Genomic DNA, 9,999 nt, shown 5'->3' with positions numbered 1-9,999 from the left:
TTTAAAATTGATTTATTTGGAGTTTTGTCTTAAATCATTTTTAAATGTTTTAATTTTACTTAACTATCTGCTTTTAAGGTTTTGCGGTTAGAGAAAAGTTTTAATGGTTTTTCGGATGGAATAAGCTTTGATTGGGTCATGATAAAGATTTCAAAATGTCAAAAAATCTTTTGATAAAGTTTGAAGCTTGTAAACTGTTCAATCAGAACTCGAAATTTACTCAGATTTTGTAAAAAATTAAAAAATTTTAAAATTTTTAAAAAGTTTGTAAAATTTTGTCTTCAAAAAATTCATTAAACATTTAAAAAAAATGGTTTTAAATTTGAACTACAAATCAGTGTAACCTTTAATTCTCCAAAATCTTTTTTAAATTGAAAAATTGAAATTGAAAAATTTAAAAATTTGAAATTTAAAAAACTTTAAAAATTTCTAAAAAATTTGAAAAAATTTAAAATTTTGAATTTTCAGAAACCATTTAAAATTAAATTCAATTTGAAAACAATTTTTGAATTCTAGAACTTTTATATTGATATTTTTGATATTTTTGAATTTTTCTAAATATTCAAATATTAATGCAAAATTCAAATTTTCTATTTCTCAAATTCCTTAATATTCCAATACCTAAATTATCAAATTAAACCCAATTAAAATTGAAATTAAGATTTTTCGATACCCAAAATTTGATATCTAATTTGCATAAAATTTGAATTTCTGTTAAATATTGTGGAACCTCCTAATTTCCAAGAAATTTTCAGAAATCAAGTAAAAATTTTTTAATAATTTGATATTTTAGAATATCCATTGATTATTGATATTTTGAATTCTTCTAAAAGTATACTCAAATATTAATGCAAAATTTCGTAACTAATTCTAGATCTGAAAAATTCCTTAAAATTTCATTCCTAAATTATCAAATTAAACCCAATTTTTCATCTAATCCAGTCCCCAAATTACCATTTTTCGATACCCAATAATTTGATATCTAAGCTAATTGCATTAAAATTCATCCCATAATGCCTTCGGTGTTAAATATAACACTAGGTGGATACCTCCTAATTTCCAAGAATTTCTCTAACCAAAATCAAGTCCAAAAAAACTCATTTAATAATCAGTTGATATTTTGCATATCCATCCATAGATTATTCATAAACCACATTTTATCGCAATTCCATTCCAAAAACTGCAGAGCCTGAATATGAAAATTGAAAGAATCTCTTCATTATCTCAGTGTGAATCCTCAAATTATGATGATAAATAGTAAAATTACAATTTATATCCATAATCATCATGTGTGTGTGTGTGTGAGTGTATAAACAGAAACTGTACAGCTTAAAAATCATCAATTTTTTTGTACAAATTGTCATTATGTTCATCTTAAAATTTAAAAATCATTTAATAGGTTTTTATGCTATGTCTTTATGTATATATATATAGAAATTAATTAATTACAATAAAATTTTCTTTATTCATATTTGCACATAATTCTGATTCCTTAAATTCTACTTCCATATCCAGAAGTAATTATTTTTATCGATTTTTCAAATCCATCCGTCAGATATCTAAATCAATAATATTAGCATCGTCAAATTTAGTATACTGATGTCACTGATCAAGATTAATGATTTTCTTTTGATCATCAGGCGATATTGATCGTAATGAGCCTGATGACGCTAATGATGTCGGTATTGTGCCATTTTGATGCATTTCTAAGCCATTCACCATCTTTTCCATATTCTTTAATTCCGATGCTGTCGTTGAGTTTTTCTCAATTGTACTATTGTTGTTACTGCTGCTTATGCCATTACCATTTTTATTTCCATTCTTTTCATTATTATTATTATTATTATTTATCGTATTGTTGTTATTTGATGAAGGAACCTGCGGCGTGAATGCTGACGATGATTGTTGTGACAGCGGACGTTGTGTGGGTGATATTGAATGCGGACGATTATTTGATGATGGTGAACTTGCATTGAGGTTATGTGATGATAATGCTGGTGGACTACTACTTAAACTCCTCTCAGGTGGTCCAATTGAGTTTGAATTTGATTGACCCGGTGTGACAGCATCAAAGGCAGAACCTTGATGTAAACCAGGCAGGCTATATGGCGAGAAACGATGCGATTTGAGGTTATGTAGTGGTGATGATGGTGAATGACCCGAATAATGTCCAAATAATGCTGGATGCTGTGCGGCTAATGCCAATTGAGCATTCAAAAAGAGTCCGGGATTCATTGCGGGATTATGTAGCAGTGACAATGGGGGTGCTACTGGATTATAAATTCCATGCGGATATAAGTAAGGCAATAAATGTGGCGGCGGTTGTATTGGTGGTCCAACAGATATATTTGGCGATGGATATGATGAACTCGAATTATTTTTTGAATTCTCTTTTGGACTACCCGCACCCGTTGGTCGAAATGCTCCGCCACTACTCACATTATCCGAACAATTTGAATCACTACCATCTTTCTCGTTGTCATCGGCACCCTGTAGCCTCCGACGTACATCCTCCATATGTGCTTCAGTAGCAAAATGATTAAACCAACCTACGTACATGATTATTCATTATTGTTTTGTAATTGTAATGACGCGAAACATATCATGTAGAGTCATGTGAAGAAAAAATAGACAGAAAAGAAAATAGAAAGGCAATGTAAGTAATCATGATTTATAAGAAGACGACACATGAGATGAAATTGATTTATAATTAAATAACTCACCATGAGCTTGCGATTGCATTTGTTGGAGTGACGATAATAATGGACTCTGCGGTGGACCGACGACATCAAGAAGCTTATCATCATCGTCAATATGGTGTTGACTTAAATGAAGATGATTATGATGTCGAGCATCATGAAGTCCCAATGGTCCACGCGATGAACTATATGTTTGACTTGGATTCAATTTATCACCATCAGAGCGTTGTGATGACATTAGAGATTGTCGGCTGTAAAGGAAATAGACATAAAAAAAATTAATTAGTAACTCTTGTTATGTAGATGACAATAGAGACAGTCTAGAATGAGAGAATCACTGCACTAATGATCTAATTCAAGCCATAGAAATGTCATTGTTGTTCCTGACTATCATCATGACCAGAATTTTAATCTTCAACCCCAACATTCTTTATGAGGTTTCAATTTCACGAAATAATGAGCATCATGTTAATTGTAATGCCTTTTTTGGTAATTCCTTAAACGTACTTTTTGTCAACTGTTTATTTTTCGAGGGAGGTAATTTGACTGACAATGACTTACAAAAAATACAGTCACAACAATTTAACGCGATGATAAAAAATAAGAGATTTTTTTTTATGTTTTCGAGAAGATTTGATTAATTTAGTGTATGCACACATTCCGGGATGTAGAGGGTGAGAGAGTGAGGTATTGACAACAGAAGCATATCCATCCAGTCGAAAATTGAAACGAAATTAACATTAAATAGGGTGAAATAAAATTTTATTTCATTTCGATTAAATGAAGCATATTTTTTGCGTCTTTTTAGGATTTTTTTTTGTGTCTGGTGTTGAGTTGGATGTGCTGGATGGAGATGGGAAATTTCGTTTGTTAGTGATTGATTCGGGATGTTGATAGAATTCAAATTAAGAATTTGTCAAGTTCTTCCAATGTGAAATTTGAAATTTAAAAATTATGTGATAAGAGATAGACGAAGATAAGGTTCGAATCCCAAATTCCCTAACATAATTTGAAATGCAAACTTTAGATTTACCTTTCACTTTTAATTTTGTATTCTTTTTTTGATATTTTTTTTTTGTATCTTTAACTCTTCAACAGCACCTTCCATAGACACACCACCCAGCACATACACATCCTCCTTCTTACTTCCCAACCCAATTTAATCAAGACATAAATTGACTCTTTTATTTCACAATTTTTTTATTATTTTCGAATCCATTGGAAACAAAGCAAAAAAAGAATTTAATTCAATATCAACATCATGAAGGCATCGTGTGAGGCTGACTATCAACATCACACATCACATGTTTAAGATTTATATATATATGTGCAAAATGCCTAGTCATCTCAACATGAATTTTCATTTTATCTATTTCTCTGTTTTATGTTTTCATAACATCATCATCATCATCATCATAGTCATAGTCATACTCGTTGATTTTTTTCATTTTTGCACTGTCATGGCAACGAGACTTGAAAAGGAGTTCTTTTTTTTATATCCATTCTATGCGAAAAAAATAAAGTCTCTAGTTTCAATGTGCATATGTGAATGTGGATGTGCTTGAGACACCTAGTCATGAAAATTTATTATATATATATATATATAGCAAAATTGCCGCTATCATAGACAGAAAAAAGCAGTTCTAACGCTTCTATCAAATGGGAGTCATAAAAGGTGGTGCCAAAAATTTACATATAAATTTCCTAAAAAAATTTTCTATGCTGAACACTTTGAAAATTATGCAAATACTTTTTTTTCATTCCTTCATAGGTAAGCTGTTATCTATCGCACTAAACAAAAAAATTTAAATTTTCAATCTATTCAACAAAAAGTGTTCTATATTGCCCTCCCTTATATTCTATATAGCTCTAGGCAATAGCAGAGTATAGACAAAAAAAAGTGAAAATAATCTCATCGGGTGCAAAAGAATGTTTTATGCAAATTTAATGCTAAATTAAAACCACTCCCTGTAGAACATAAATTTTCTAACTAAAAAGTTAAAAAAAAATCAAAAACTTTTTTTTATTTATGTGGTGAAGGCAGAAAACACCTCAACAATTTAACAAAAGGCTTAGTGTTGATGATGCACAAGACGCGATAATGAAATTGAGTTATTTATGTGAAAGACTATTGGGAATGGTCGTGGTGTTGGATAATTTGAATGGGTGAAAATTTAATTTTAGATTATTTTTTTGGTTATGGTAATTGAAATTTATTTGGGAAAATTGATGTAAGGGATGGAATTGGATTTGTGAACTTAATTTTTTTAACAGCAAATTAATTAAGTTTTTGCAATTACTTAAAAAATGAAGTTTTGTAGAACTTGAAATGGAAAATTTGCTTGATGTTTGTTAAAGGTTCAAATCCTTAATTCATTATGATTAAGAAATAAGTTTTTTATATGTTGATCTTTTTTTTGACAAGTTTTTGGTATAAATAACAAATTTTAATGAAATTTTTGTCATTTTAATTATTTAAGTTTCGAAGTTCATTTGAGCTCGATTCAGTTTATTTATTACTGAATAACATTTTCATAGTATTTATTTCTGTTAAAACTTGTGAAGTATATAAGTATAATTTAAATTTCCATCAATTATTAATCGCATTATTGCGGGCTCAATAATTAATAAAATTATTTACATTTAACCTTTGCTCTTTTTATTATAAATTGGATATATTTTAATATTAGGTAAGGTTAATTAAACTTTAAATGTTAGAAATTGTTCATTTGTTAAATAACCGTTCAATTCCAGTCGTTAATAATCAGTAAAAATAGTTTATTGTAAATATTCAGATCGTTGAAAACATTTAAAGGTTCGAATCCTAAAGATCTACAAATAATGTTCATGGTATAGTTCTTCGTTGTTTTTCTTTTAAATTCCTTATTTTTCAACAAATTCCCAATTTTAATTTTTTTTTCTACCTCAAAAAACCCAACATTAATCAAATTAAATCAGAATGCAGCAACAGAAATTAACTAATTGAATTATTTCACAATAAATTACACTTTATTTCCATCTACAGTCAGTCATCAATTCATAAAAAAAAAATTCATTCCTCATATCTCAATGAATAATAATTTCACTGGCAATAAATTGGGCACGACATTGTGAATCTAAAGCAACACATAACATTCCGAGATAGATGAATGATTGTAGGGTTGGCAGCACAGCAAAAAAAATTGCAGTTCAGGAAAAATTTAATTTAATTTCATTTAAAAAATATGTACAATTGAGGAGGAGGCGACGAAACATTGTCGAAATTAGATGAACACAAAAAAAATGTATAAAAATAAATGAATTGGAATGCTATAAAAGCGGTTGATGCATGAAATAGCGCAGGAATCATCATAACTATGCGCCTCACCACTGCTGCCTCTATATATGCTGCTATATAAATCACCAGAGAAATTAAGCGAAAAAATATTTATGATTCATCTCGTGCTGTACAGGGCAAAAAAAATTGCAGAAAAAGAAATTTAATTCTTTTTTCCTCTCTTTCACTCACAATATCCAGCACAAGCAGTAGCGGCAAAAATAAAAATTTTTCATGTTCGGAAAAGCGCAACAATTGAATTCAATCTTAATTGGATGTATTTTAGTGTAGATCCGATGAATGAATGCTCTGCACATTCACACAATAATAAAAAATATAGCTTGCCTTGCAGGCAGACAATAAAAGTGTAAATTATGAAAAATGGAAACAATCAACATTCAACTCGAAAAGAGGGATTAAATGGCAAGATCAAGTCAGGAGAGGACAAAAAAATAAAATAAATTCCTCGAGGCTACAAATTATCTCACAATTCATGCGAATAGCTATATGACACATTTGTTTCATATTTAATGACACATGAAAATAAATATGAAGTTCATGCTTTCAGTCATGAAATTTCAGATTTGTCGCACAGTTAAGATGTTGCGCACAATTTTCTTTCGGGACTATTAATTTCAATAATCGCTGCACGCTCTTTTGTCTACTTTTTTGTGGATGCATAATTGATTTCTAACAGCGCGGTTTTGTTAGCGGATTTGAAGAAGAAAATTGGTTACAGTTTGAAACTTTTCTTCCAGTTATAACTTTGTGGGATCAAGGAACTATGTAAAGTCTTATTGATTGTCTGTTTCTTGCCACTTTTTTCTATAAGAATCGATAGAAAAACTACAAAAAATCATGACTTTTAAGCCTTAAATTCACAAAAAACTTTTCGAAGTGAGAGCAAAAAAAATTTCAAATTTTGAAAATACGTTAAAAAATGCGCTTGAATTTCTCCTGCTCAACAAGTAAATTACTCAATCTTATTAATACATCCACAAACTGCATGACGGCGTTATTGACTGATTCATGAAATATTCCACAATCGCAAACATAGCAACTCCCTTTCACCAGCCAGCAAGATCAGCATATTTATGTGAATGTGAAACCACTAAAAGGGTTTATAATTTTCACAGCGAGAGCATTCACTCGCAAATCCGTTAATTTTCAATCCCTCTTTCACTCTATAATAAAGACACACAGTATATATTTATAGGCGATAGCAATTTACAGCATTTAACAGTATTAAAGGGTAACTTTGCTGTATCATTTAATGAGGACATTCACAGTCATCATGCAAAGAAAGTATTTAGTGATGAATTTAATTGTCACCAAAACAAACATAATTGGGGTTGCATTAAGAATTTGATACATTTAATTATGGAATTTGATTGTGCTGAGGAGAATTTACAAATGACACGCTAGGAAAGAAAAAAAGGGGTTGGATGGCAAAAATCACAATCGTAAATATTTATTGTTGCACTTAACAATGAGATTTAAATTGTAGCTATGAAATTGTTTGTGGATAAATTGAGTTGTTTTGCGTATCAATTTATGGGATATGGTTAATGATGATGGCAAGGGAAAGTTTTAAGAGCTGATTTTTGGAATTGAGAACTATTTTTGAAAAAAAGAGTTAGAAAAGTTAAAATTTTTAAATTTTTAAAAAAAAATTAAAAGTTGGTAAAAAAAGATAGAATAAATATTTTGAACTAAAAGCATAAGAGTCATATTTAATCATGAGAATCGAACTCTTCCACATTTCAGTAAGTTTTGAAAATTCTTCAAATTAAATTATTAATTTAGATTGTTTCAACGTAAATATCTATTTTAAATTATATTTTCGAGTAGTAATTTGTCAATAAAAGTTAAAATTTTAACATTATTGATATTTAGTCAAGAATTTCAAAAACTTTAGAAATTAGAATAACTAAATAAATCCAAAAAGTATTATTTTTAAATTGCAGCTAGATTCTCAAATTCTACTATCGAATGGAAAATTTATAAAATTTCATAATCAATTAATTTAGAATGGTTAGTTACCTAATTGAAGAATTGGTGAGTTGCTGACCGCTAAGATACAAAAAGAAAATGAAATAAAAAATTAAAAAAATTGAAGAACGTTGAAAAATAGAGATCAATGAGTTAAATACAATTTTAACTTTTGTGAAAATCTTAGGATTCGAACCTTTAAATCTAAAATTCACAGAAATTACTCAAATAATCTATGATTAAAATTTGACAAAAAATTCCTAATAAATACTACAAAATATTCAATAATCTTCAAAATTCTAATGCCAATCCTCTCATCAATAAATAAGAAATTGTTATCCCATTAGCAAATGGCAAGTAAAATTCAAGTGCATGATATTTAATATTTATCTTTTCATGTTTATAGAAATAATTCCATCCATACATTCCCAAAAATAATTTCTCTAAAATCTCCTAAATTTCATTATTCTATTGACAATATGAAAAAAAAAAAAATCCCCCTATTGTGTCATTTAAATCGATTGTATGTCCCACACACAACAAATATAAATGTCTAACATAACAATTGCAAGATGCTTCATGTAATTTTCTCTCTCATACATTTATTTATTGCATTTTCAAGTTATTCGCATGATTGATTTCAATAAACGAATTAAAGATCAACCTTTAGTCATTCTGCTTCCCTTTTTTTCTTCTCTATTTTCCAAAAAAGTAATGTGACAGAGGCCTTTCTTCGTTTAAATTGACATAAATAAATTGAGTTGTAAATATACAGTAGTAATGCTAAATCTAATACCCTCAAATAAATATTTACATTCACTATACGACATCTGATTATACATATTGAGTGATTTTGTCGTCCTTTTTTGTCAATAGATATCAATTTCGTTGTAAACAATTTTTAAAACATTTTCTTTATGTCACCCTCGAATTTTTTATTTATTTTATTTTCACAGTTTCTTAAAAGAATTGAAATCGGATGTGGGTGTCGTGTTGGATTTTCCTTACGGAAGATTGATAGAATTCTTGGTGTTGTTAATCGAGGGACTTAAGCGCAGTTTTATTTGAACAATCGAAAGAAATTGTCAAGTTAAGATTCAAAATTTTAACGGTCATTTTAAATTCAAATTTTTAACGGATTTTTAAAATTTAAATTATGACCTTTTGTTATTCGAATCTTAAAGAATTTCGAAATTTGACACTAAACTTAAACTTCAATTTTGAACTCTTAGTGGAGTCTAGTTGCATCACCTTACCCACCCTACTAACCCCCTAGCTAAATAAACTACAACTTCCTATTTCTCATGACTCAAGACAATATTCTGAGGGTTCAATAGTCCACTGAATGTCGACATATTTACGTTAAATTTCAATCCAAAATCCATCAACATGATTAAATGTGAAATGTTGTGAGGGTGAGCATGAAGAAATTTATTTAAAGATGATTATACTGCACATGGATAAAAAAGAAGAAGTTCCTTTAATTTTTTTTCCAATCATCCAAAGATTATAATGTAAGGCAATGTGTGGCTGGTCTTTAATTTTCGCATTAGACGTCAATTTAATGCTTCGTTTATATTAAAACATACATCATGTTATAAGACACATTACATCGTCATGATGATAGGCTTATAGACTTAGTACATTGGTAGGATTTACTTTTAAATTTGAATTTGTAACAAGATTTTCTGTTCTCTCACTCTTGCCGCAATATACTTTAAATTGATTGATTTGTGTGGATTATTTAAATTAATTTTTACTGTCTACTTACTTTTTCTCCCTTTTACCAGCACCAGTATCACGAAATCCCTTTGCAAAGGGATTATTATCAATTTTTAATTGTGTTATCTGCGTGAAAAAAGAAAAGCAAATGTTAGGAATCAATTTTAAATTGGATATTTTATATGTTGCAACTAGATGTAGGGGATGGGATGATGGACACCCGGTGTCTATATTGTCTATATTGACAGATAGGTTAATAAGAGAGTTCGA

General features: G+C 29.1%; 1 protein-coding gene across 4 annotated transcripts in view; it reads right to left on the bottom strand.

The window, feature by feature from the left end:
• Positions 1-903: 903 nt before the first annotated feature.
• bi (T-box transcription factor bifid) overlaps positions 904-9,999 on the bottom strand; it is a 71,845-nt gene continuing 62,749 nt past the window's right edge. For 2 of the 4 annotated variants that reach the window (XM_070633879.1, XM_070633881.1), the window contains 4 exons: positions 9,779-9,855; positions 8,059-8,088; positions 2,724-2,950; positions 904-2,549 (listed from right to left, as the gene is read on the bottom strand). In XM_070633879.1, the coding sequence (XP_070489980.1) occupies positions 1,603-2,549; positions 2,724-2,950; positions 8,059-8,088; positions 9,779-9,855 (1,281 nt within the window). In that variant the 3' untranslated portion in view covers positions 904-1,602. The remainder of the gene's footprint in view (positions 2,550-2,723; positions 2,951-8,058; positions 8,089-9,778; positions 9,856-9,999) is intronic. The other 2 variants (XM_070633882.1, XM_070633883.1) reach the window with 1 other exon arrangement.

Source organism: Chironomus tepperi, unplaced genomic scaffold, assembly GCF_022539635.2.
Source record: "Chironomus tepperi strain 1889 unplaced genomic scaffold, CSIRO-AGI_Ctep_v1 contig_82, whole genome shotgun sequence".
In the NCBI taxonomy this organism is placed as follows: Eukaryota; Metazoa; Arthropoda; class Insecta; order Diptera; family Chironomidae; genus Chironomus; species Chironomus tepperi.
This window is presented reverse-complemented; position numbering and strand designations above follow the sequence as displayed.